General features: G+C 53.8%; 1 protein-coding gene across 1 annotated transcript; it reads left to right on the top strand.

Moving 5' to 3' along the window:
• Positions 1–74: 74 nt before the first annotated feature.
• Positions 75–23914, top strand: TRIB2 (tribbles pseudokinase 2). The gene is made up of 3 exons (XM_059660514.1): positions 75–1735; positions 6678–6970; positions 21477–23914. The coding sequence occupies exons 1-3, from the start codon at positions 1466–1468 to the stop codon at positions 21943–21945; spliced, it is 1032 nt and encodes a 343-aa protein (XP_059516497.1). The 5' UTR covers positions 75–1465; the 3' UTR covers positions 21946–23914.
• The last annotated feature ends 4077 nt before the right edge of the window (positions 23915–27991 follow it).

The following is a 27991-nucleotide window of genomic DNA, read 5'->3' as shown; positions in this document are numbered from 1 at the left end:
CGGCTCCAGGATGAGCCAATGGTGAGTGCCGCGGAGGGGGCGGGGGAGGGGCGGAGATTCGGTGGAAATGTGTCGGTGACATTGAATGGGGAGACCGAGCGCGAGCGAGGCGCGCGCGCACACAGGCGCACACCCGGCCGCCCCGCTAGCTTAGAGATCCCGGCCACGTAAGTGACTATTAATACCGCCTCGCCGGGAGATGCGGGCGTGCTGAGCTCGGGGACTGGCCTCGGGCACCGTCGGCCATCCCCTGCAATTTAAATACTCTTACCTCCGAGGGGGAAAGGAACACATAAAAGAAGAGGAAGAAAAGCCGGCAATTTCCTCCAAAACCAATCCGTCCAGGCAGATCGGGTTTAGGGTAGGGGAAGCCGGAGTGGTTGCAAATTCTTCCAAGGCAGGATCCGGTGACCCGGCGGGAAGGAACGCCGCGGGCTGGCAGGGCTGGGGGCGCATCCCCTCCCAGCGCCCCGAGGACCCCCGGAAGCTCGGGCCAGCCGGGGAAATCGGAGACCATTGATCTGCCCTGGACTCTGCCCGCGCTTCTCCCTCTCCTCCGAGGACCACCCGAAGCACCGGCGAGCGGCGGCGGCATGAGCCTGTGCTGACCGCCGGCCGGCCGGCCAAGCCCTGCGCTTCGCCGCGGTACCTGCGCCCGGCCCGCGCCTCCACCCCGCGCCCGGCTTTTGCAATCTTTTGTTGGCAGCGCTGACCGCTCCAAGTTAAATGCTCCCTTGCTCTTTTTTTTTTTTTTTTTTTTTTTTGGTCTGTTTGTTTAATTCTTGGGAGAGCTCTTGCGATCTTGGAAAAGCCTCAGACGCCATCTACAGTTAAGTCGTAGATAACTACCCTCTCCGGCAACCGCCCCCCCTTCCACGCCCCCCCACCCTTTCCACCAAAAAAGGGGGTGCAGCGCGGATTCCGCCTGCCGCGCGGCGCGAGCCGGTAGACCCGTGCTGATTTCCTTTCTCTTTTTGTCGGGTTTCTAACGCGTGGAGAGCAAGCGGCCGCCGTGCGCTCCCCGAAGATTGCACCAACTCGAGCAGGGCTCCTGCCACCCAGCCCGCCTGCAAGTCTGAAGCCTGCGTGGGGGTCGCTCCGGGGGACCCGGCGCTGCAGCTCCCACTTGAGCAACCCGGCTCCTCGCCTAGATCCACGTTGGAAACAGAGGGAGAGAGAAACTAAAAGTGCCGCGATTCTGCACATCGCTGGCTGCTTTGGGGCAACAAAAGGACCAGAGCCGCTGCCGACCGAGTCCCCCCGGGAGCCGGGCTCGGAGCAGACCAGGTGCCCAGCTGCGCCCTGTTGGGGCTTCTAACTCTTTCTCCGCGCAGCCCCCTTCCCGTCCCCTCCCCTCGCGCCCCCTTTTAAAATCCGTGGCACGGAGGCGCCTGCAGCCGCGCTCGCCAGCGACTCATCCCTCCAGAGGGTTTTTGTTTGCTGGTCGTGTGCGATCCCCACACTCATGAACATACACAGGTCTACCCCCATCACAATAGCGAGATATGGGAGATCGCGGAACAAAACCCAGGATTTCGAAGAGTTGTCGTCTATAAGGTCCGCCGAGCCCAGCCAGAGTTTCAGCCCGAACCTCGGCTCCCCGAGCCCGCCGGAGACTCCGAACTTGTCGCATTGCGTTTCTTGCATCGGGAAATACTTATTGTTGGAGCCTCTGGAGGGAGACCGCGTTTTCCGCGCGGTGCATCTGCACAGCGGAGAGGAGCTAGTGTGCAAGGTAACGAGCCCTCGGCTGGGTTTGGCTTTTTTTTTGTCTTTTCAGAAAGATTCCCAGGCCTTTGCCGGGGGCGGGAGGCCGCCCAGCCTGGCGTCTGGGGAGGGAGATTCCGGGGTAACACATCCGTGGCCTGGCTCCAGGGGCTTCTTTATTTATTTGTTCCCGGGCGACTAGTTGTGGCGAAGTTTTCCGAGCGGCGCAGACAATGGGGCGGGCTGCGGCGGGGGCGTCCTGGGGAAGCCCGGAGCGGCGAGGGCGGCGGGACCCCGCGAGGGCCACGGACACGCGTGGCCCCAGAGGCTCGTGGGGCGCCTCCGCGCGCGACCCTGCGTCCCACCGCCCAGGGGATTTCTCCGGGTGTCCAGCCCCCTCCCCTTCCAGCCGGGAGCAGGGAACCCCCCGCTAATTTCAAGGCAGAGATGACTGGGTTCCTCTCGCAGCCATTGTTCTGAGCAGCGTGCAGGTGTTGGAGCTTTGTTCCGAAGGTGCCCTTTCAAAGGGACGCACAAAGGTGTCCCCTCTGGCCGAGCCGAGGGGCCCAGCGCAGGGAGCTTGCTTCTGCCTGGAGCCTTAAAAGGAGGCTTGTGGGTGGAAATCAAAGCCGCCTGCACACCTCCGGGTGTAGGAAATAGTGACTCCTCTGGGTACCTGGCTTGTGTCTGTTTCTTCTCACCCCCAGACTTCCGTCCTTGAAGGCCCCTGGCGCTCCCCCTCTCCCCAGCCCCTGCCCCCCCCCCCCCCCCACACACACACCTTTGCCTGGAAGGTTTGGAGCCTCAGGATATTCTCCCTAATACAGAGATGGACCCTACGATTTCCTTTTTGTCTTTGACCCTGAACAGTGACTGGCACGGGGCACCAGACGAGGGGATGAGCAGGAGGATAGTTGCAAAAGAAAAAGAAAAGCACATTAGAGCACACCTCTTCCGAGGAATTGGACATAGATCAAGAGCTCATTGTCACTTCATTTTAGATTTGCTCACTGTTGTTTTTCCCCTCACTGGAGGGTGGGAGTGGGGGTTGGGGGTTAGAGGGATGGGGTGGAGGGGGGGCCATCAGGAGTGGGGACCCCTGCTGTCTTTGAATTGCCTGACACTTTTACCATTAACCACAGGCTTTATTTCATGGGGGACTGGAGTGTTTCATTGTAAGACATGGGTTTTGTGGAACTCTCCAGTCAGTTTTGCAATTGCTCGGATTAGACCTGGGGGCGGGGGAAGGGGGGGAAGAAGAGACTCTTAAATACTGCTCTCTGCTTGCACTGGGCATTTGGTATTTTGCATCTTCTGAGTTATTGACACCCAGAGCAACTGTGCCTGGTTAACCAAAATTCAGTAGGCTATTCAGAGCCGGGCTGGATTCTCAGAAGACCGACAACGTTGCACAATAGGGTAGTCATCCTTTGAAATGAATGAATTCCACAGAGCTGCCACTCTGCTAGGAAATATGCACACTCACCCAGCAGTGAGCGTTTTCACTCCTTTCGCTCAACTCGGGCACAGCATTTTCATATTTTTTCAAAGGCTGGAGGTGCTCTGAAGTGAGGGGACTCTGCTACCCGAGTCTGCAGCAGCGTCTTGCTGTTATTTCTTTGTTTAAAAAGCAGAGGTGCCTCGGGCCCCTGCTCTTTCTTCCTGGGTTCGGATTCTTCGAGCCATATTTCACGTTGGGCTGACCTCACAGTGTCGTTTGCAGACTTGCTCTCTGGCCCCTCACTGTACTTCATCTGCTGGTTTTGTGATGGCAAAGATTGAAGCAGCCCCTCGCCAATTACTGTGTGGCTGCGAGTGGCTTTAAGTGCAGTATCATTGTTCTGCTTGACAGAGGTCATCCCTTTCAGACACAGCAGCCTCTGCGCCCCTGCCTTTTTACCAGAGGTGATGGTGGCAGCTATGCAAGCACAGTGGAGTGCGGGAGGTGCTTGGGAGCTCTCAGGGGTGTTTCAAGGAGGCTTCCATGTGCTCCCCTCAGATGTGTACTGTGGGCGCTTAGCCTACTGCAAGGCTGAGTGAAAGCTATGCATCGATGACTTAAAATCTAGAGTTCTTGTCGCCTAGCTCTGTGTTGATCCAAGAAAAAATAGTTGCAAAAACAGATCAAATGTAAAGATGCCACTGATTGCAGAGGACTGTATAGAGAATTCTATGGGACATTATGGGGGTGGGGGATGGGGGAGGGGGGGAGGGTCATTTAACCCAAATAGTCAAGCCTGCTCATTGTCCCCACGCCTACAGTAAGCAAAGGGAGGGAGGGAGCTTTAAGGGCCTGTAGCTTCTGGCTTTCATGGAAGTGCAGGTAGTTACTGTGCAGATGGACATACTACCATCTTGGCAGAATCCTCCCCTCCCCCTTTTCTTTGCAAATGCTATTAAAGATGGCCCAATCTTACTGCTTTATCTGAACTGTCACATTATATACCTGAGGGTCTAAATTAAACATTCAAAAGCAGCCGCCAACCAGGCTCATGGCTCAGTTTTGCACTTGAAGGTGATGGTTTAAATACCAATCCAAGCCCATAAATGCCTGTTACAGCTGCTAATAAACGTTTGATTCCTGCCCATTTGGGAAAACATTCGTACTGGCTTTATTTTCCATTCTCCGTCCACCATCTTGGAATTGGGTCTCCTCTACAAAGGCTGTGGCTACCTATTGATGCTGCCATGAAGGTGTTCGATTTTCTTTTTTTTAAAATCTACATCCATTCAGTGTTTCAGCATGGGGCGGGAGCAGCGACTAAAGGTGCTGAGCAAAAAAAATAAATAAATAAAAAAAATCACTTTTTATTTTTAACAAATGCAGTTGAAACGGGAAGTATATTGTAAATAACCGTACCTGCACAAGCACGGAGCCTGCAGCCCGCTGGCAGACATGCGGCGGTTATGTAAGCGCAGTGCCTGCATTAGCCTCTGCAGAGCGCTCACACCCGCCCAGGTTCCCGGGGCTGCCTGGGTCCCTGCTCCCCGTCGGGGTCTGGGTGTTACAGTTGACTCAAGCGTAGCAGATGCTTAATTGAATGGACCTCCAGGGTCAGCGCGCGGAGGTCATCCTTTGACAGCCTCGGGGTGTGATTTGTGGTCCCTGGAGATGCTGAAGGACTCATTCTTAAAATCGAGGGCTTTCCTGAGACGGCTCATTATGGTTCATTCACAAAGTCACTGCGCTTCCTCGCCCAGGGTTTAGCACCGGCGCTTCCCAGGCTCTTGCTCACCCTGTCTGATTCATAGGTTTTATTTTTTGAAGCTGAGAGTGACTTCACTCATGGATTCGGAGATGGCAGCCTGCATCCGTGGATGGTTTCAGGAGGCCTGTGTCTTCTCTTAAAATAAATCCAGTTTCGTGGGTGCATTTGGGAATGGGCATTGTTGGCTAAGAGCTCTTCTCAGGTTCTCATGTGGGATCCAGACCCCCAAAAGGTCGGTGGGGCCCTAAATCAACGTCTCCTGTTTATGAAGCGGGGGGCGTGACCCTAAATGCTTTGTACCCACCTCATCCAGATTAGCAGTGGCCCAGCCAGGATTAGAGCCTCAAATCTGGTGATTTCTAGGCCAGCATTTTCGCCAGGGCCCTGCAGAATGCTGCTAAAGGAGAGCATGTTTTAACTCATGAAAGAGAAACACGGGAAGTTAAATGATGGTGCATTGATCACACAAAGCATCTTGTTGTTAGAGCGATCCCGCTCTCCAGGGAAGCACCCCACCCCGCCAGCCCCCACTCCTGCAGGCACAGGATGGGTTCTCGAACCCGCACTCCCAGGCAGATGGTGAAACCACATTCCAAACCCAGGCCTTTGTGGTCCTGATTCAGGGGAGGGCTGCAGATGAATGAACGCTTTTTAATTTTTTTTCACCCTCAGAACTCTCTGCAGGCTAATACCTCTCATGTCTGTTGCAAGAAGGTGTGGAGGGTGGATTTTCTATTTCAGTAACCCCACAATGAGGCGGCATTTCACAGGCTCGTTTTGATTCATAGGAAATCGTTGCATAACGGATTCATTGAGCTAGAATCTGTGGGGGGAAGAGAGAGAGGAGCATGCCTGCCGTCCTCGGAGCGAGGAAAGCGTCCTGTTCCCAGCCCTGCCACCAGGGGCTGGATGGGACTTGCTCTCTGGGGCTCCATTTCCACATCTGTGGAAGGAAGGCATGGCAGCCTGGGTATGTAATCTAGTAACTGCTGATGTGTCGTATAGTGCTATATGACTGCGTTGTATTGCACAGAGTATGTGGTCTGTAATGGTTATACAGGTAGCTGAATAGGGTTCATGTCCATTTTTCTTTTCTTTTTTTCTTTCCCGGAAGGAACATAAGATGTTATCTCTGTAGCTTGGGATGGGTCATTCTCAGATTTTGCATTAATTCTTCTTAAACAAAGTTAACTGGGAGAGAAAAGTAATAAAACTGACCTTTTGTGGTGAGTTTTTTTTTGTTTCGCAAAAACACTTTTACCTTGCCCTAACCGGTTTGGCTCAGTGGATAGAGTGTCGGCCTGCAGACTCAAGGATCCCAGGTTTGATTCCGGTCAAGGGCATGTACCTTGGTTGCAGGCACATCCCCAGTAGGGAGTGTGCAGGAGGAAGCTGATCCATGTTTCTCTCTCATCAATGTTTCTAAGTCTCTATCCCAGTCCCTTTCTCTCTGTAAAAAATCAATAAAATATATTTTAAAAAAAAACACACAAAAAAAACACTCTTACCTTCACTTTTTCATATCACCCTCCCAAATAGCCTTTGCCCATATTACACATGACGTCTGGGAGGCCCAGAGTGGTCCAGCGACTTCTTCAAGGGCGTACGGCTGGCAGGACACAGGCCCAGGGTGGTCTGGGTTCCAGGTCAGCACACCCTTTGTCATCGCAGAAGCTGGTCCCTGTGGGAGGTGCTCGCATGCTGTGATTGGCCGTCCAAGGGCCCCTCTGACTCTTGGTCTTGTTGTTCACTCTGCCCTAGGTGTTTGATATCAGCTGCTACCAGGAGTCCCTGGCCCCGTGCTTTTGCCTGTCTGCCCACAGCAACATCAACCAAATCACCGAGATTCTCCTGGGGGAGACCAAAGCCTATGTGTTCTTTGAGCGGAGCTATGGGGACATGCATTCCTTCGTCCGCACGTGCAAGAAGCTGAGGGAGGAGGAGGCGGCCAGACTGTTCTACCAGATCGCGTCTGCCGTGGCCCACTGCCACGACGGGGGGCTGGTGCTGCGTGACCTCAAGCTACGGAAATTCATCTTCAAGGACGAAGAGAGGTGAGTCTCATTTCCGTCCACACCACAATGGCTGCTCTGAGCAGCCTGCTGAGAGCTGCGTGGAGGCTGTTCTGCTGCCTGTGGGCTGGGTGTGGGGAAGACAGCGTGGAGGGACAAAGGGGTGAATATCATCAGGCTTGACGTGCCCTTGGAAAATAGTCACCCCTGACTCCCAAGGTGTTATCCGATGCTCCAAGGACAGGTGCAGGGTATGTTGTGACCTGCCAATTATTTTGGTTTTGGTGTTCTGAACTCTGAAGGTGGCTGCCAGCCTGGGTGGCATTTTCAGTGTGAATGAGGCAAGATTTTCCAAACCCTACCTTCAGCACATTCAGTGCCAGGCATCCATCCTTTAATATTCATTCATTCATTCATTCCCTCCTTCAATGGATATTTCCTCAATATATAGTAATCATCACAGTTCTCAGTGCTATGAATAGCAAGATACATTTACTAGTCAACTGACCTACAAAGATGGTGTTACAGGCCCTAAATAAAGGTAGGTGGAGGGTCAGATGGGATTGGGAGCTGGGATGGCGGTACCAACTAGGATACAGAGTCCAGAAGGCTTTTTATAAGAGCAGTGACTCTGGGGCCAAGACTTGAAAGAGGAATATGTCATAGGCAGCATGGGCAGGACCGGCCTTCCAGGTGAGGAGCCTGCCGCTGCACATCCACAGCCCGCGAAGGTTCCGGTTATTTTCGGAGACAGCTGGACAGGATGCTGGGCATCTGGCTTCCATTTCTGGTTCTTCCATTAACTCATTACATTCTATTTAGCAGACCCCACGGGGCCCTGCTTTCTCCTCCAGCTGACTTTGATTGAAAAAACTCTTTCAAGTTCCTTTTTCCTTTCTAATAACGTGCTTTTTTTTGGGGGGGGGGGGGTGAAGGCAGCTGATTTATCTTCATTGCTGACTATTCCAAGAATTGTCCTAGAGGGCCTACGTGCGTGAGGTCACGGAATCCTCAGGGCCGCCTGTTGGGAAAGTGGATAGTGGCCTGCAAGTCCATGGTCACAGCTGTTGCACACCGCCTGAATGCAGGTCCAGCGCGCGTCACTCACGCAGCTCGCATTTCTGGAATGCCTTTTGTGTGCCTGCACAGGGCTTGCTATCTTCCGCCCCGGTGGCCTGTGATATTTTTGGGCTGCTGCTTATAGGCATCTGAATGAGACCCGTCCAGTGGCGTGGGCGTGGGTTTTCCCCCGTGCGCTTTGAGCTGATTGGGAAGTACATGCCTGGGAAGCGTTTGGGGATTAACAAGGGAAGAGGGCCTGTGGCTGCGGAACCCAGAGGGAATAATTCCGTTACAATCCAGACGGTGTACAAAGTGCAGACGCCGCTGGGTTCCCCCGGCCCACAGAGGTTGGGGATCGTTCCGTCTTATGCCCAGTAAGGGGTGTCAGAGGTGTCTGTGGCGGTTACATCCAGGTCTTGATAGTGAATGGCTTTTAGTTTTATTAACAAACTGAAGAGGAGAGAGATACCCTAAGAGCTAGAGCAGTGATGGCGAACCTATGACACGCGTGTCAGAGGTGGTGACACGCGAACTCATTTTTTGGTTGATTTTTCTTTGTGAAATGGCATTTAAATATATAAAATAAATATCAAAAATATAAGTCTTTGTGTTACTATGGTTGCAAAGATCAAAAAATTTCTATATGTGACACGGCACCAGAGTGAAGTTAGGGTTTTTCAAAATGCTGACACGCCGAGCTCAAAAGGTTCGCCGTCACGGATGAGTGTGGGGGATGCTTATCTTGTCTGCAACTCGGAGGCTGCTGCCCTTGGAGCCTGGAGGCCCAGGCCCTTACCTGGTTTTGCCTGTAATATCCGGTGTGACCTGAGTTGGTCCCCTCCCCCAGCCTCCAGTCCTTATCTCTGTCTTGGCTGTTGTATTGGCTCCAAGGTCTTTCTGAGCTATAACATTCAGGTATGTGCTTCTTTGAGTATTCTTATTTGGAAGGTAGATCTATATCTGAAAAGGCATCCTTTTAAAAAAAATTATTGTCCCCCTTTTTCCTCTACTGACCCCTTCTAGCTGCCCTCCTCCCTCCCCCACCCCTCCACCTCCCTCAGGCCTTCACCACCCTATTGTCTGTGTCCTGGGGATATGCATATATGCATACAGTTCTTTGGTTGATCTCTTCCCACCCATCCACCCCTGCCTTTCCCCTAAGATTCAGCAGTCTGTTCTATGCTTCTGTGTCTCTGGATCTGTTTTGTTCATCAGTTTATTCTGTTTATTAGATCCCACGTATGAGTGAGATTTTGCCCTCCTGTATTCTGCCTTTCTTGGAGATGTATCCAAATGTAAACTACAAATGCAAGAGTTAATATTTGGTGGCATCTATAAGGTCCTTCTCTGAGGTTATCCTGTAACTTACTTCTCCCTGTAAACTGGAGAGGTGACAATCGCATGTCCGGGTTACTGAGGGGGGCTCGGAAGGGCAGTGTGTGTGTGTGTGGGGGGGTCGTCTCAGATGGGAAAAAACAATCGTCTGGGCAGATTCTCTGATGAGACAGCTCCCAAGAAAGCCACTTGCCCGACAGACGGAGTAGGACAGCAGGTGATGCCCGTCTCTGGGACCCCCTTCTGAAGCACCATCTTTGATCGCCTCTCTTCAGAGAGGAGTTTCAGGCATCAGCAAGCACCTGGGGTGGCAGGTCCAGCCATGGCTCACCATGGTACATGTGTGTTTGTGAAGTGAAGCAGAGTAGAGTGGACGTCCCAGGTCACAGGACATAGAGCAGGAGTGGCGTCTGGGAGTCCCCAAGGGTCTGGAGAGCCAAGCCCAGAGGTGAGCTTGCTCCGGTGCCCACAGCCAGCTGGCAGCAAATAAGGGCTGAGGCAGAGCTCACACTCGTCTTTGTGGGGCTTTCCCCAGGCCTGGCCTGCCCTGCCCTCTATGACAATGGGTCGGAGGGTTGCCAAGGAGCATGTCTTGGCAAAGCCCAAATCCTTGATGTCCTAGCGCCTCGGGAAGACACACCAAGATGCAAGAAGCTTCCAACAGGAGGACGGTGATCATTGGTGTTCGCTTCAGAGTTATGTTTGACTTTAGCAAAAGAGCATGACCCTTGCTAGAAAGAACTAGAAAAAGTGTCCCATGTGGTTGGGAACCCAGAACCGTTCCCTGGAGCAAACATATCAAAGCTAAACCCTTTTGCATTTTAAGGAGCACTTGCCTTTAGAAAAAGAAAACATTAGCCTGTCATCTGTCCCCCGCATGTGTAAGAGCACGTGGTCCCTGCAGCCCTGCTTTCCCGAGGGGCCACGGGAGAGAAGAACCGCCCCATCTGATGGGTGGTGATGGCCACACAGGAGTGGAGTGACCTTGCTCAAGGTCACACAACCTGTTTGACGATGGCGCTAGCCTGGAAATCCTGTCACTTCACCCCAGAGCCCCATGGCCTGCTGCGGTCCCAGGGGACTTGCTGTTCTGAACATGGCAAGTGTCTCCGTCTGGTGAGTCTGAGAAGGTCGTACTCAGTGTTCTCATCAGTAGCTGCTAAGACTTTTTTTTAAACCAACTGTCAAGTGTTTGTAAAAAGGGAGTCATGCCTAGTAGCCTTTTCCTTCTGCGTGTTGTTTTGGTTTTGAGCCTCGGTTGCAGAGTGTGAGACCCTGGCTTGTCACGCATCAATCATAGTTGTCCCTCGTGATTCCCAGCAGAGGAGTCTCCGGGGCCCGCACAGTGGCCTGCAGGGAACAGGAGTCCTGCAGGGGCCCTGGGACCTCATGGGGGCCTCGCTGCTGACAGATCTCACCTTCCATCTGGTAACTTGGACCTAACCCATGGGCGTTTCAGTAGGACCGAAGCGTCCTCCTCTCCTGATAGGCAATGTGGGGAAACCGTGGGTTGGATCTGAAAGACTTTTGGAAGGGAGATGATGGCATTTGCCTGTTTTCTGCACCTTTATGCATGGTCCTCAGAGGGAAAAGCATAGAAGAGACTTGGAAGGGCTGCTTTATTATTAATCTTCAAATGTTTGCACATTAGTCTTCTCAGAGATAGGCGTGTCCTTCCTTGATGCCCTTGAAAGTGATTGGAGGCACAGGCATTACCCATTGGAATTGGCGACACCTGGTCCACAAGGAGACCTGCCTGTGGGCGGCTCCCGCGCGCGTAGACTTTCCGTCCTGGACCACCTGGAACTCTGAGTCCATGGTCAGCCATCGAGTGGCACTGCCAGCACCGGAAGTCATTGCCCACGGTCACACTGCAGACGTTGTACAGAGATGACACTCAGCCTTGCCTTCGACCCGAAGCCCGTGTGCCTGTGCCGTCTGCCTCTGGGTTGCAGTAGCAGCATCTCAGACTCTCCTGCTTCTGTTTTATTTTGATTTTGAGGCTCGAGATTCAAATTCTGGCTCTACCACGATGAGCCCCCTGATCGTGGCTACTCGATGAAACGCTTCTAAGCTGCAGCTTCCTCCGAGCTGAAGTGGCAGGGGCATCCCTGAGAGGTGGTTGTGAAAGTTCAAGGAGAGGCTACTGCGACTCACAGAGTGGGGCGGGCTCTCACTGATGGACAGCTGGTCCTAGAGTCATTGATGAAACCATGGTGAGCGGTTCCCAGGGTGCTGTGGGATCCTGGGGGAACGAGGCCCGTCTCTCCGGCAGCCATTTCCGAGGAGAGCGAGGGCTCGTGTGATGTCAGGGTTCAGATTGAAGCCACATCCTCTTCTCTCTGTTGAGTTATCGTCACTGAATCAGTGCTGGGAGGGTGACTGGTAGAGGTCAAGTGCATGTGTTGTGGAACCTTCTGCTCTGAAAGGCCAGACGGTTGACAAGATGTACGCAAAGGAAGGTGGACACCAGGCTCACCGGAGAGTGAAGGGTGCCACCCACCGGGCCTGGACCGGCCCTGATGTTTCTGCAGGCACAGCCCCCCTTCTTTTGTTTTCATTTTGAGGAAGTTAAACCCCTACCCTGGTTGAATTCGTCCTGGGCACACCCTTTGCATCTACAGTGCTTATAGTCGAATCTGCACGGGAGGGGCCCCCCTGAGTGTGGGTTGAGCCTTGAATCGATAGAAGGCAGTGCCCAAACCCCCAAAGGGTGTGCCTGTGTCTGTCCTCCAGCCCCCCTGGCCTGCTGTGGCATTAGAGTGGTCTGCGTGGTCAGCTGTTCTTTGGGGCCCCGTGTTGCAGTCTGAGCCTCTCAGGGGAGGCCTTCGCTTGGAAGAGGCTGGTTACTCCCGTGTGGAGGCAGAGCCACTGTCTGGATAGGGATCTCTGCTCTTGCACTTAACCTTGCCAAGTCCCCTCACCGCCTCTGCTCAGAGCGCCTCCTCCGTGGAGAGAACAAGACTTTCCCCCGGGGAGGCAACGAATGAGTGCGGTGAACCCGTGCTTGGCTCCAAATTCGCACCTGCTGTCCTGAGCCTCCCCGCCACGGGGGTGTGTCTCTCCAGGTGACCCGGGGCCACCTCGCTGACTCGGGGTGGGAAGAGTCCTCTCAGCTGGGGCAGCCTTGGGTGCAGGCAGGGCTGCCGAAAGGAACTCCCTGTTTTGCCAGCTTGACTCCTCTTTCTTGGGACGAGGCTCCCTGCCACCCCTCACTCCCCGCCCCAGTCAGGCCCGGTGTTGACATTTCATTGCACAGAAATGCCCCTGTGAATGGAGAAACATGCCCCTGTACATGTTTCCTCTTTGGTTAGAAGATCTTTATCAATTGACGTCACATGTTTCATTTCCTCTGCTCTGTGGAAGCTGATCTGTGCCCGTGTCTGCAGGGGGGAGCTGGGACCCTGTGTAGGAACCTGGGGCCACCTGTTCCATCCCCCGCTGCTCCTCATGCTGGGGGTGGGGGTGTTTCTCCCTCCCTCCCCAACCTGGGCCAGGCTCCTTCTCTGTTGTTAGCATCTCTCCTGGCTCTTCCTTTAGATCTCCAGGCTGCTCCTGCCTCTGTTGAAGCTGTAAGATCCAACAGGGCAGAGAGGGCAGGCACCGAGCCCTGGAGACCGGACTCTGCTTCCTTGCATTGACAGCCAGTGACATGAGCTCCTGGAATTCCCGTCTTTATGTTGACCCTGCCGACCCTTGGGGAGGCTCAGGTACCCACCCTTTTTCCCAGGATGGCGAGGAGTCCTCTCCCCCAGCCCCCACTCTCTGTCGCGGGGCGCCTCTCTGTTCTGCGTGCCCATGTCTGCATCTCAGGAGCTGTCGCTCGGTCCCCACTCCTGGAACACGGTGGGCACTGAATCAGTGAAGACCCCCTTCATGGAGTAGGAGCAGCTCGGATTGGGTTCTAGTGACAGAAGGAGGGGGGCAAGGAGGAGTACGGGCCATGGGTGTCATTGCCTGGGATGCGAGCCTGAAGGACGAAGGGATCTGCCGTGGACACACCTTTCAGAGAGAACCACTTCCCCAGGTCCACGTCGCACGAGAAATCCCCCAGCGTTTCCGTGTGGATTGAACGATTTATGCAGACCCTGCCATCGGTGTCCGTGTTGGGGTGTCATTTCCCTTAGGAAGGGCCTCGGCGCAGTGCGTGGGGAGCTGCCTCGGGGGAACTCTGCTTAGGAATAGACTCAACAGGAGGGAAGGGAGTTTGAGCAAAGGCCGGGAGTTCCCAGCATGCTGTGTGTCAGGTGGGACATGCTTTGGGGAGACTCTGTGGGGGGGGACAGAGGAGGCTGAAGGGACTGGCCTGCGCCCTGACCCCACCCCGCCCATGGGGCATGGAAGGAAAGTTCTGGACCCTAAGCAGCCGGGCAGGTGCGCCTGGCTGTCTGGGAGAACAGGGCTGGCTGGGAGGGCCCTCGTCCCAGCATTAGCGGGAGGTGGTGTGCAGACGCCTGTCTGAGGGGCCAGCGGGGATGATTGATTTGGGGCCGGGGATCCTGCAGGAGCAGGGCTAAGTGCGGGGCAGCGGGAGGCTACTGGCGCATTGATGAGGAGCCCTGAGCTGCTTTGTCTGTCTGGGGATTCCCTGCCTGTTCCTATGGAGACGGCAGGCTGTGCTGTACCTTCCTGAAGAGAAGGCCTTGGAGGTGGTGGCTTCCCCGCTCTCCCGGGGCCAAGAAGACTCCGGCGACTGTGCCTGCAGGCAGTTAATGTAGGCCCGTGCATGAGGCCCGTGCATGAGGCCAGGCAGCGGTGCAGTGGGAACACCTGGGGGCATGAGTTGGATTGAGATTCTCATCCCAACTGTGGGACTTCCTAGCAGGTACTTCATCTTCCTAAGCCGTGATGTTCTCCTTCATCAAGCCCAGCTCCCTGATGTGTGTGTGAGGTGCCCAGAGGGTACAGCTCCCAGCACAGCTCACCAGCCCCTCTCCGGGGCCCCTCCCCGGGGACTCTCCTCTCCCTGAAGCGTCTCCCTTCCTGGTGTCCCGGCTGCTCTGTGCTCACTGCTGAGCAGCTTGGCCTTGGAGCTGGGCCTGTCACTGCATCTACTGGACCTGGTGTGTTGGTGGCTCTCAGAGGTGACTGCTGGAAAAATTTATGCGCATAGGAACCAGAATTAAAGGAGTGAAGGTTTATTGGGCAGAGTTCAGCGGCCCGTAGAGACCCAGTGGTGGCTGCCAGGTTGGCTTGGTGCTGGGACGGTCCTTTCCTAGCTCTGCCCCCCCCCCCGCCTCCCCCCAGCTACAGCCCCAGGTGGCTCTTTGCTGGCACCAGGACTGGTGGCCAAGCATAGCGTCGCAGTAGCAGGCAGAGCAAGGCCAGACCTGGCTGCAGCTGATGGTCTCCCTCGACCCTTGGCCGGCTTGGACCCACCCCCTGGAATGGCCTTCAGTGACTTCTCCGGATTCCACTGACCTCAGGCCACCGGACTTCCCATCCTGGCCAGGCCCGCTTTGCCTGGCTGAACTCCCAGCCCAGCCCCGCCCTGGCCCAGCCTGTCCTCATCGCTTCCTGCCCAGAGCCCAGGGCTGTGTAAAGGTTTAAAAGCCAGGCCTGGTCTGCTTGTGTAAGCCAGTTTTGAGATTTTGGAAGGAGCACTAAATTTGGAGGCCGAACACCTGGGTTTGAACCCGAGCTCTGCCACTCGGCTGCTAGGGGACCTTGGACAGGTCACATCGGCGTTCTGTACGTCAGCTTCGTCATCTGGTACATGGGCAGGTCCAGCTTCCCACGTGCGCCTCCTGAGCTACAGCGGCTCGAGCGTGTATGATGGTCTGCATAGGCCTGGGCCTTGTTGGTCTCTGTGTACCCAGGGTTTTCCTTAAAGGTGTCCCCATTTTTGACTGAGGAAACCTGGGATGCTGGTGCCACGATGTACTTTAGAGAGAGCTCCCACCTCAGGATCCTCCCGACATGGATTCGGAGCTCAATTTTTTTCAGTTACCCTATTCAGGACCCAGCATGTTTCATTCTCTGGGCCTCAGTTTCCTTACTTTTTAGGAAGCTTGCACATATAATATTTTCCTTTCAGTTTTGTTAAGAGAAATAGAGACATAGATTGAAGAAATTCCAGTATTTATTTATTTATTTATTTATTTTTTATTGATTTCAGAGAGGAAGGGAGAGGGAGAGAGATAGAAACATCAATGATAAGAGATTTATTGATCGGCTGCCTCCTGCATGGCTCACACTGGGGATCAACCCTGCAACTCGGGCATGTGTCTTGACTGGGAATCAAACTCATGATCTCCTGATTCATAGGTCCATGCGCAACCATTGAGCCACTGGCCGGGCAAGAAATTCCAGCATTTAGACATTCAGTTTGTGGTTGCTATTGTTACTATAATTATCATCATCCTAAGGATGCCATATAGGAAGTATTGCTACCCCTACAGTTTAAAAATTAAACTTAAAATCAGGACTTGTAAAGCTGACAGAGCCCTTTTCAGTCCACGTAGCCATACGTTTTCATTTATAAATCTGAAGGCCTACGCTGCTCCCCGAGGCAGGAGCGGAGCTGTGTCCTGCTGGTTCTGGCTTCCTCACCTGGCTCGGGAGCCAGCGACACCAGGCCTGGCACTGGCTGGGCCGGCCCCGAGTACACAGGCTGCCCCGTGCGAGCCACGTTCATTCAGAGGTTGAAAGCAGAGCAGGCTGTGCCACGCCTGGGCCCGGGCCAGGTTGCAAGACGCATGCGGGGAGGCAGCATCTAAGCCAAAGGCATCCTGCCCTGGGCTCATGGCTCTCTCCTCCAAGAAGCCGCAGGAACAGCCACTGTCATTTGCAGCGTTTTGATCACCAGCATCTCCACCGTTCCTCCTTGTCACTCTTGGGACTCTGTATCCTTCAGGTACCACCACCTCTCAGAAGCCCGCCCTGCAGACCTCCCCCAGGACTGAGTAAAGTGAGCAGGAGCGAGCTGGGCACCTGGGTGGGGGAAGGACATGCCAGGTTGGGGGAAAAACAAGTGCAAAGAGCCCAGCAAGGAATCTGGGCATAGAACTCATATCCACGTCCATCTGCCTGAGGCTTGTCCATCTGTCTTCCCCTCCAGGCTCTGGGGTCGAAGTGAGACCCTGTCTTAATAGGAAACGCGATCTGAGTGGCCAGCATGTGCCGCTGTGTTGCTGGGCTCTCGGTAGATACTGCACAAGTCCTATGGGAGCATTGCTCATTGAATCCCCCAGAACTGAGAAAATGGGTGTCACGTGTCATGCCTGCACCCCCAGTTCCTAGTTTAAATGCCCAAAAGATGGACATTTGAATTATTAGGGCCACCGATGGTCACGAAAATAAATTTCTTTGCCTGGAAATTTATAGTCTTCGGGCTCTTCAGGGGACGTCCGATGTGGAAAGCAGAGTCATTCATTTCCTCCCACTCGGACCCACGCAGGTGCTCCGCCAGGCCTCCCCCACCCACGTTATAGAGGCGAGGGCAGTGGCCCCCATTCCCGGAGGGGGAGTCAAGCCCCAGAGACCTTCCTTGCGTCACAAGTCCATGGGGACTGGACCGGAACTCCAGCCCAGCTCGGTCCCTGCCATGCGCACCCTGGAAGGATCTTGTCTAAAGACGTAACCCAGGCCGCCCGCCTCGACCCTGGCCTGGGAGTGATGTAAACAAGTTCAGGATGTTCCCAGAAGCAGGCAAGGTCAGACGCCTGCAAGGCTGTTTCCTCTGCGTCCTTTTCCTGGTTTCTCCTTCCCTCCTCCCTCCCCTGCCTGGGATGCATGTGCTCCTCCATCCAGGGAGCAGGCGCCTGCCCTGGTCCTGGGAGCACCTGTGCTGCCCCCGTAGCTGGAGCCTCGCTGGCTGAGCTCACAGCCCAGAGCGGCGAGCGCCCGGCCCCCAACTAGCCCTACTAGCGGACGAGCGTGCCCACCCTCTCAGCCTCAGGCTCAGGGCCCACATGGAGGGAAGATCATTTTTGCTTTGGAAGTTGATCTTAGGAACTTGGAGAGCAGGCGGAGGTACCTGGAACACGTTCCGCGCCATAGCGTGGTCTTTGGTGTCTGGTAATTTTCGAGTTGCACTGGCAGGCTGTGTGGCTGCCCTGCCCCAGCACACACCACACCGGATGTGACAAGCAGGTAGGGACACAACACATGGGTGAGCTTGGGGACAGCTGGACCGCAGCGCATGGGGTGTCTTGATTTCACTCTCAAATTCCCTAGGTATTTGCATAACCTCTGAGTCCCATCTCCAAGTGGGGAGGGGGGCTGCAGGGAGGGGTTCGTTGACAGGAGAGAGCCCTTTCGCATTTCCTAGGGCCCTTTCTGGAGAAGGACCCCAGAAGAGGGTTTAGGATGCAGGTGTGGTCCTTACTGACTGGGGGGGAGGCGTAGGGGGAGGGGGAAGGAGAGAGTCTGAACCTAGGGGTGTGACCTGGACAGGGATGAGAGTGACAGGGCTTTAGATGGGGCTCAGGAAGAGCTCAAGGCGCTGCAGTCTGTCCCTGGAAGGGCTGGGTGGCATCTCCCTCCACCCGCACGGGAAGTAATTTACAGCACCTGCTTCCGTGGCGCCTTCACGTGACCTCACAAAGCCTGGCCAGGGAGGCAGCTGGTACTTGTTTCTTTAAAGCTGAGCCCACAGAAGCGCTGAGGGCATCACTGTGAGGTTGCCTTTCACCCGTGGACAGAGTATTTGCTGTGTGCCGGGGACCAGCGTATGTGCTGAAGGCATCGCAGTAACACAGGTGATGGTCTCTATGCGCAAGGGGCCCTCAGCCACCTGCCCATGGCTCCAGCAGGGGGAATGAGGCGATCACCCCGGGATGAGCATGGGAATAAGACATAGAGCGAACAGGCGTAAGTACTGAAAGACGATGCGTCGTGTTCAGGTGGGACGAGGGGGTAGGGAGCAGCGGGGTGGGGGCTGCACTATATGGGGTGGTCAGGCCAGGCCTCTTGCATAAAGCTCACCTGTGCAGAGACCTGAGAGAGTGGGAGTGAGCTGCACTGGCGTCTGGAGAAGCGCATTTGGGGTGAGGCCTGAGGGGGACCCTGTTCAAAGGCCCCGGGAAGGACCCAGGTCCGTCTGCGTGTTTGAGGAACAGTGGGGAGGCTGGGATGGAGAGAGGGGCGGGGGCTGAAGACGAGGCTGAGATGCCGTGGGTCACTGCGGCCTCGGCGAAGGTGTTGGCCTTACCTGGTGAGCATGCGCAGAGGAGCCCAACCCCGGGCTTGACCCTCCGGTTCCGATTTAGTGCTCGTTCTGCTGCTGCGTCCCTCGCCCGCTGGGTAGGCTTTTTATCATTATTACTGTTCTTTCCACTGCGATCATTATTCCCGCAGCTCCTCTGCTGCCAAGACAGTGAACTTGGATTGAGGAGTCTGGCTCCCTCCTGAACTCGGCAGGCGCGTTTAAGGGTGAGAGTGGGCGGAGGGAGCTGTGGAGAGAGCCCACCTGTGCCTGTGGTTTGCGCTTCCCTCCCCTCCGCCCCTTGCGTCTCACTGACTCACCTCCAGTCTCTGCTGTGGGTCAGCCACCTGCCCCCTTAGAGGAGAAAAAGCCAAGCAAGAGGGGTCTGTGCTCAGTCAGCACGATTCCGGATTAGCACCCTCCACCCTCCCTGCCTTTCTGGGCCATTCGCTGTCGGGAGAGGAGGAGGGAGATGGTGTGGACCACCGGTTACGACAGAGCAGGGGGAGCACATGTAACAGATCAGCTGCTCTGCACCCTGGAGCCCTGGAATGTCCATCCAGCAGACGTCAGGCTGTCTTGTCTAGATAGATGCCCAACAGTGAGAAGGTGCTAAGGAACCTTACACTTAAAAATGGTAAATGTAGGAAACTTTACGCAAATTTTACCGCAATAAACAACTAAAATAAAAAAACGAAGAAAGGTTACCCTCTTCAACAGTCCTCTGCAAGGCTGAGAGGCGTAGAGGTTGAGCGACTGCTCCACAGCCACACCGCAGGTGGAGATGTCTGGCCTCAGTCCACTCTCCTAGCTCCAACCCACACTATTTCTTTTCTTTTTAAAAAATATATTTTATTGATTTTTTTGCAGAGAGGAAGGGAAAGGGATAGAGAGTTAGAAACATTGATGAAAGAGAAACATCGATCAGCTGCCTCCTGCATACCTCCTCCTACTGGGGATGTGCCCGCAATCAAGGTACATGCCCTTGACCAGAATCGAACCTGGAACCCTTCAGTCCACAGGCTGACGGTCTATCCACTGAACCAAACCAGTTAGGGCTACCCACACCATTTCTTGCTCATGGATGGAAATAAGTACCGGGGAGTTGTCACTCCGTGGTCTTTGAAACTGCTACCATCCAAATATGAGATCTTAGCCTGGCCGCTGTGGCTCAGTGGTTGAGTGTCGAACTATGAACTGTGAGGTCACGGATCAATCACCAGTCAGGGCACAGGCTGGGTTGCAGGCTCAATCCCCAGTGTGGGGCACGCAGGAGGCAGCAGATCAATGATTCTCTCCCATCATTGATGTTTCTGTCTCTCCCTCTCCCTCTCCCTTCCTCTCTAAAATCAATAAAAATATGTTAAAAAAACGAAATATGAGATCTTAGATTCAGCTGAGATTTCCTCAGACCTGTCCTGTGGAGCTCTCCCTGGATGAGTTTGAGCCTCGCCTCCTTTTCTGGGGCTCTCTGAGTAGCGGTGGTCATCGCCCTAAAAGGCCAAGATGTGCAGTAGGAGGAAGGCGAGAAATAGCAGTGATGGACCAGAGTCAGGGCTCTGACTGAGGACCTTGTGGTATTTCCAAGCACTTTTCTCTTCTCTGGGCATGTGAGCCTCATGACACCTGGGCAACAGGGTGATGAAGGAACCACTTGATGTGACTGATAGGGACCTTGTAGGACCTAGTTGGTGCTATTTATGAGGTTCTAACCCTAAATCTAGTCCCTCCTCCCTGCCTATGTCACCTTCGTGGCAAGCCTTGATCAGGGTGACGGAATAGGGTTCACTGAGTTTATGGGGCCTGAGACGCACTTGCCCTCTGTGGGGGTGGCAGTGTTCTGGGCCGGGAGAGTAGGAGGAGGATTGTGGTGTTAAGCACTGAAAGGTAGTCATTCTCAATTTTCCCCTTAAAGAATCACAAGGTGGGGAGACAGGGATTCTTGGGAGGTCTCTTGGCTAAACAGAACACTGGGCTGTGGGGTTATGGTGCTGGGTCGGGGACAGCCCTCAGTCTTGAACAAGTCACTTCGCATCCTGGTCCTCAGTTCCATTCACTGGAAAGTATGTATAGCTAATGATAAGAATTCAACTTATTTCCAAAAGTATTTACTGACTACTTAACTTTATTTTATACCCAGTGATGATATCAAGACCCACTGCATAAAGGCCTAGATTCCAGGAGTTTCATGGAATTCCTCCACCTCTTTTCTTACCCAGTGCCCCAGGAGAGTCCTACATTCGTGTCAGCCAGCACTGTGGTCCTCACACGGCGGGGGGAAGATGGGGGAACAGTGTGACAAGTTTGAAAAGGCTCTTGGGCTCATCCTATTATTCACGCACACACACCCCTGCACGCAAGCACACACACACACGTACACACATGCAACATGGTTGACTTAGGGAGACATGAGGTCAGGCCTTCTGTTTCCCAGCTAAAAGGCTTTGAGCAAGTTACTCAAGCTCTGAGCCGCCATGTTCTGACCTGTAAAATAGGATCGTACAACCTTCTGTGTCTAACCAAAGCATTGTGTGAGGCCAGAGTGCACTTGAGTAAAGTGAGAGGTCCTTGCAGACGGTGTGTGCCAGGTTTACCAAGCGTGGTGAACAGAGCTTCTGTCAGCTTCCCAGTTGGTTGGATCTGAGTTCAGATCTTGGGAATCCCAGTCATTACTCAGATGTGACTTGGAGCAGGTGACTTAATGTCTTGTTCCTTCAGCACTAAGACGAAGCAATGCTGTTACTGGTGACCTGTTTACTTGCTAAAGGGTTGAGTCCCCTAATAGGTTGTAAGCTTCATGCAGAGTCCTGGTCAGTCTTGCTCACTCCTGTGTCCCCAACTCTGGAAGGGGGTCTGGCCCTAGAAGGTGCTCAGTAAGTAATGTTGAAGGCTGGTGAGCGGATGAAGGAAGGAGTAGGAGTCGCTGGACACCGAGCAGGAGCTGTGATGTAATGATGTGTCGGAACACCCTCAGGAGCTCATGTGTCCCTCCCTTCCTTGCAGGACCCGGGTCAAGCTGGAAAGCCTGGAAGATGCCTACATTCTGCGGGGAGACGATGACTCGCTCTCCGACAAGCACGGCTGCCCGGCCTACGTGAGCCCGGAGATCTTGAACACCAGTGGCAGCTACTCAGGCAAGGCCGCTGACGTGTGGAGCCTGGGCGTGATGCTGTACACCATGTTGGTAGGGCGGTACCCTTTCCATGACATTGAGCCCAGTTCCCTCTTCAGCAAGATCCGGCGCGGCCAGTTCAACATTCCAGAGACGCTGTCGCCCAAGGCCAAGTGCCTCATCCGGAGCATCCTGCGGCGGGAGCCTTCTGAGCGGCTGACCTCGCAGGAAATTCTGGACCATCCTTGGTTTTCTACAGATTTCAGCGTCTCCAGTTCAGGATATGGTGCTAAGGAGGTGTCTGACCAGCTGGTGCCGGATGTCAACATGGAAGAGAACTTGGACCCTTTCTTTAACTGAGCTCACGCCCCACAGAGACTGGGCTGGTACCGGAGCGGCAGAGGGCAGCGAAGGGACTTCCTCCAGGGACCACACGTCACCTGGCTCCGTAGCAGGAATGACACTGACACTCACAGGTTTCTTGGTTCAGAGAAGGAAAACCTTCAAGGAGCTGACTGAACATGTAGCATGGGGACGAGAGGTGTGGGGTGGGGTCGGGCCCTGGGGCCAGGTCAGGGGTGGGCGGAGCCCCCTGCAGCTTCCCCTCCCTGATGTAGCCCCGGAGACCACCCCCCTCAGTTGGCTCTGTCTACCCCACTTTTCATTTTGTTCAAAACTAGTTGCAGATCCTGACAGAATTGAAACTCTCTGCCTCAAACCCACATCTCGGCATCGCACTGTTAGCATCTAACTTCTTGTCATGATTCAGGGAAGGTACAATCGGCCAAGGGTTTTCTTTTTTCTTCTTCTTCTTCTTCTTTTGTCTTTTGAAACAAGCCAACCACCTATCTGATCATTAAACGGTCACTTAAAGACAATTCGGTGCACACAGACTGACCTGAAACCTGGGTGCTAAACTAAAAGAAAAGGAAAGTCCAGTTTGTGTCTCTTAATCACTCTCTCAACTCATTCCTTCGAGGTAAAGTATCTAATACCCCGTTCGGGAAGGGACATGTTCATTCTCGGCTCCCTGAAAAGGGCAGGGGGGCCTGGCCTTTCATAAGCTATTCTGTTTCATGTCAGGAAGCTCTTAGAAGTCAAACTTCCAGAGCATCACTGCTCTCACAGTTTAAAGAAAGAGAAAAGAAAGGAAGAAAGGAGAAAGGCTTGCGCCTCCTTAGTCTTTTTCCTGTTGAATGACCAGGGTTGCCTGTGAGACATCGAGCTGGGCGGAGATGGGTGTGAGAGAGCAGGAAGCTTGGAGTCGGAAGCTTCTACAACCCGGGGCTCTCAAGGAGACATGTCTGTCTTTGTTCGATTGGAGACGAGCGAGACAGAGCAGGTTGTCCCCCATGTGTAAAATACAGGGCTGCTCTCTCGTTCCCTTCGTGGAGAATGACCCTCTTGGCTTCGAAGGCCCTCTGGTCTGGACAAAAACCCTCGGTAGAGATAAGTGGGAAAGACAATAGCTGAAAGCGAGGATGCTATAAATAAAACAGCTTCTACCCCCACACGCACCTTTGTATCTTCGAGAACTCTTCTATTTATTAAGGAAAATGTCACATTGTGATGTATTAAGCCAGTACTTCAATTACGGGTTGACTTGGGATGACATGTTACATGCTGTCGTTAACATTTATATATATATATATATATATATATATATATATATATATATTTTTTTTTTTTTTCTTGTTTGAGTATTTCTGTCCCTGAAATAACCTTTCCTTTGGCTTTTCTAGATAGCTTTATTTGATTTTGAGTGGCCAATGTTTTTTTTTCTTTTATTAACGGCTTTTCTATCGCTGTATGATACAGAACTCTTTCGGCATAAATATTTGTGTTTCCAGTACCTCAGTTTGGATTTTACTGCCTGTATACGTTGTGTGAACTGGTCCTGTTTTTGGGTAGGTGACACGTGGACTCTAGTATGTAAATGTTACTTGAATCTGTGCTCCATTATCGTATGTGGCATGTATGTGCGGACCGTGGATGCTTCACGCCTGCCCAACAGGAGCTCGGCCGGCCCCTTCCCGAGAGGGCGGCTCCCCCGTTCGTGTCCGGAGACAAGGCGGCCATGGACGTGCCCCGGATTCTATTTTGATAACAGAAGATGGAGAGGAGAGGCCTTTTACACTCTGAGGATGGTGCCGTGTCGAGGAGGACCTGTTTCCTTACCTCCCACCGTATTTTTTAAGGACCCGGGAGGAGGAGAGAGTGGTGACATGCATGGTGGGAATCTGTGGCCTCTGGTGCTTTGTCCTGTATTTGGTTTAATGTTTCTGTCCTAATCTCTTCAATCAATAAAATTGTGCGTATTTAACTAAAAGCCTGGGGTCTGGCGAAGGTGACTTCCTGCTTCGGAGGTTTGTGGCGGCTGTGCACCAGCTGGAAGCTTGGATGTTCTTAAGGGTCTTCCGTTCACGGTGAACCGTCACTACTGCCAGACAAGGCCAAGGCTGCCTTTCCTCAGGACGGGGCGTGTGCCGGCCAGTTAGGGGTAACGGCTCGCTGACTTGTCTATCTCCCTCCCTGGGTGAATCCTCACCCCGCCTCCGAAGGTGTGAGTTACGTTCCTATTTCAGATTAGGAGAGGAGCCCGGGAAAATGCAGAATTCCCCCAAGGTAAACGCCCTGTAAGGATAGGGTCAGGCATGGACTCCAAAGCCTGTTGAGTCCCAAAGCCTGGTACTATTTCTGAGTCCAGTTCTCAGGGTGAGTCTAATAAAAGCCCTGGGTGGCCGGCCTTCCCCAGGGCCCAGTGATCCAGGCTTCCGCACGATTCAGCATCTACTGGAACCTGATTGGAAACCTCCGTGGAGATCATCCCCCTCCCAGAAACCAGTATCTGCCCAGGAGCCCTTCTCCGTCAGCCACAGAACATCAGGCGGGCGGTTTCCATGGGCAACCCCATCCATCATGCTCCTCATTGAACAGGAGTGACTGCAGCCCAGCGAGGGCCAACTCAGTCCTGAGACGTTAAGCAAGTGCCTCCTGTGTCATTTCAGTGCAGGTTGGGGAAACATACGGACACAGGCAGGCCGTGGGCGGGCAGGATGGTGAGTGGGGCAGGCACCGGGGTTCATGCCAGCCCATAGGATGGGCTCCCACCTGTCTAAGTCTGTCGGGTGTGCCTGGAGAGGTGACGTTGCATCCGAGGCCAGAAAGAATGGGAAGGAAGGAAGAGAAACAGCAGTGCCACCCTCAGCAGAGAGAAACGTGCGAGAAGTGTCCAGAGACTTGCCCAGGTGCATACCATTGGTGCCAAGCCGTGGATGACTTCATTCACACTCCATGCAAAGACTGTGGGTGGTGTACAGGGACATGGCTTTCTAGCCGATTGGACCAGGCCTCTCCAGCCACAAAATGCTTGTCGTCCGGTGATGTCACTTCTGCATCCCCAGCATCACCAGACCCAGTGCCTGGCACGTGAGAGCTTTCCAGGAACAAGTGCTAATTGAGGGATCATTTGTGCTGGGGGACTGTGCTGCTCAAGTTCCTTCCAGCCCCTGGTTTCTAAGAGGTACATCATTAGGAAACAGCCTTTGCCAGTTCCGAAGCCCACCGGTGGCTTTTGTTCGGGCATAGATAGGCCGATCCAATTTCCTTGCTCTTTCCCTGCCTGGGATTAAGCAGGGCGGGCCTGCTGCCTAATGAGGGCCTGTGTGAATTGTGTGCTCTGTCAAAGCTTCACACGTGTGATTGCTGCGGAGGGAGTTGTGGGCACACACTCGCAGCCTCTGCATAATGAGCTTCCTTCCACCTTGCTGGAGACCCAGAACCGGCAAGCTCCCCCCCCCCCCACTCCCCCCCTTGCCCCCGAGTGTCTCCAGGCTTAGCCGGCCAGACACCTTTTATTCTCGAATCCCTGCTGGGATAGTACCTCACCCCTGTGGTCCTGAATATGGACCTGGGGCAGGGCAAAGGGTCTGGGCCCCTGGGAACCCGGCAGGGGCTGGGGAAGTAGCTGGCCTGGGCTCTGAATCCTCATTTTCATCTTAGCCGTAGCCGAGCAGATCATGTCACTTTGGTGAGGGCCGTGGCTGTTGAGAGGATTAACTGAGTGAGGGAGTGCCAAGGGCTTAAACCTGTGCCAGGCTGGATGAGTGATGGTTTCTACAATCAGTCAAAGGCACAATAGGGTGGAGTGCTTTTGACTGGGGAATGGCACTGGAGTGGAGACTCGGTGGCGCGGAGAGGGGCAGGGACCCACTGAGACCCGTCCCTGCCACATCCAAAGCAGCTGTGCGTTCGGTCCAACCTAGGTGGCTCTAATGTGGACTTACAGAGAGGAAGACGAAGGTAGGCTGCTAGGTGCTGCTACCCTCACCAAAGTGACATCTGCTCAGCTTCAGCGAAGATGAAGAGGGTTCTCAGGCAGCTTCCTGGGTCCCCTGCCTTGATCCACACCATCTGTGGAGTTGATCAAGCAGGTGACTCTTAGGAAAATGTAAATTCCAGCCCAGAGATTTGGTTTCTCAGTTGACATGCATCCTGATCACGTCGGTGTGAGGTATGGCTCAGGCTCTGCAGGCAGCTTCTTAGCTTGTTGGAGAGCCACGAGTTGAAGGTACTTCGTGTTCAGAGCCAATGGTGTTCCCAGTTCTCTGGTCGTTCCTTACGAAAAAGAAATGGATTCGGACTTCAAAGGGAAGTACACCTCCTCCCTGGAACAAGCCGCTGTGGGAAGGAGAAACAATGGGTGACATCCTTAGGCCAGCGTTCCCTTTTCTGGGAAGGCAGTGGAGATCTACGGGGCCTGGCAGGAAAACAGAGCTCCAGATCCCCCCGCCCCCATGGCCCCGGCTGTGAGTCCCAGGCCTGGGGCCCAAGAGGAAGCTGGGAAGGGGGCCCGGGAGGACTTCCTAGGGAGGGGTCTGGAAGGGATGCGGGAGGAGGAGACCCACCCATCTCCTGAGTATTGCTGATATGTATCTTCTGCTGCCAGCACCACTGTTCTTACAGCGCCCTGGGAAGCAAGGACAGGAGATGAAGAGGTTGGCCATGCAAGGCCAGATCTTGGACTCTGATTAACATATTTTCCCAAGAAAAGGGGCCAGAGCCAAGGCAGAGGACCATTAATGCCTACTAAAATGATTACCAGGTACCTAGCTAAACCAGACTTAGGGCAAGGAAGGAACGAAAAGAGATAAGCTCCTTAGTTGTCATAGAAATGAACACATATCTTAAGCTTAAGTTAGGGTCACGGTTATGGTCAGGGTTAGGGTTAGGGTTAGGGTTAGGGCTAGGATTAGGGCTAGGGTTAGGGTTAGGGCTAGGATTAGGGCTAGGGTTAGGGTTAGGGTTAGGGCTAGGGTTAGGGTTAGGGTTAGGGTTAGGGCTAGGGTTAGGGCTAGGGCTAGGGTTAGGGCTAGGGCTAGGGTTAGGGCTAGGGTTAGGGCTAGGGTTAGGGCTAGGGTTAGGGTTAGGGTTAGGGCTAGGGCTAGGGCTAGGGTTAGGGTTAGGGCTAGGGCTAGGGTTAGGGCTAGGGTTAGGGCTAGGGCTAGGGTTAGGGCTAGGGTTAGGGCTAGGGTTAGGGCTAGGGTTAGGGTTAGGGTTAGGGCTAGGGCTAGGGTTAGGACTAGGGCTAGGGTTAGGGTTAGGGTTAGGGCTAGGGCTAGGGTTAGGGTTAGGGCCAGGGTTAGGGTTAGGGCTAGGGTTAAGGTTAGGGCTAGGGTTAGGGCTAGGGATAGGGTTAGGGTTAGGGTTAGGGCTAGGGCTAGGGTTAGGGCTAGGGCTAAGGTTAGGGTTAGGGCTAGGGCTAAGATCAGGGCTATGGCTAAAATTAGGTTTAGGGTTAGTGCTTGAGCTAGGGCTTGGGTTAGATCTAGGATTAGGGTTAGGGCTAGGTTTAGTTCTAGGTCTAGGGCTAAGATTAGGGTTAGGTTTAGTGCTCTGCTAGGGTTTGGGTTAGATCTAGGAGTCAGGTTAGGGTTAGGGTTAGCGTTAGGATTAGGGCTATGATTAGGATTAAGGTTAGGCTTAGGTCTAGGGCTAGGGTTAGGTTTAGGGCTAGGGATAGAGTTAGGGTTAGGGTTGGGTTAGGGTTAGGATGTGGGTTATAGTTAGGGTAGGCTTAGGGTTAGGGTTAAGTTTAGGGCTAGGGTTAAGCTTAGGGTTATGGTTAGGGCTAGGGTTAAGCTTAGGGTTAGGGTTAGTGCTAGAGCCAGGGCTATGGTTAGGGCTAAGTTTATGGTTAGGGCTAGGGTTAGAGTTAGGGCTAGGTTTAGGGTTAGAGTTAGGTTTAGGTACTATCATCAGTGTTTTTCTACTTGTATGGTAAAGACAATGAAGACACTATGAACCTGGTCCTGAATCATGTGGAGAAGGACATGAAAGGTCAGGGACAGATAGAAACCTAGCAGCTGTTCTTACAACATTGTCCTTCAAGACACAGCTCTGGGGT

This window comes from Myotis daubentonii, chromosome 12, assembly GCF_963259705.1.
Source record: "Myotis daubentonii chromosome 12, mMyoDau2.1, whole genome shotgun sequence".
Lineage (NCBI taxonomy): Eukaryota > Metazoa > Chordata > Mammalia > Chiroptera > Vespertilionidae > Myotis > Myotis daubentonii.
The sequence above is the reverse complement of the archived record's forward strand: the minus strand, read 5'-3'. Positions and strand labels throughout refer to the sequence as shown.

What these genes read in the sequence shown, in the direction of transcription:
- TRIB2 (XM_059660514.1), top strand. Translation starts at nt 1,466, where the DNA reads ATGAACATACACAGGTCTACCCCCATCACAATAGCGAGATATGGGAGA. An exon ending in GAGAGGAGCTAGTGTGCAAG is followed by an intron (nt 1,736 to 6,677) that starts GTAACGAGCCCT and finishes ACTCTGCCCTAG; the next exon opens with GTGTTTGATATCAGCTGCTA. An exon ending in ATCTTCAAGGACGAAGAGAG is followed by an intron (nt 6,971 to 21,476) that starts GTGAGTCTCATT and finishes CCTTCCTTGCAG; the next exon opens with GACCCGGGTCAAGCTGGAAA.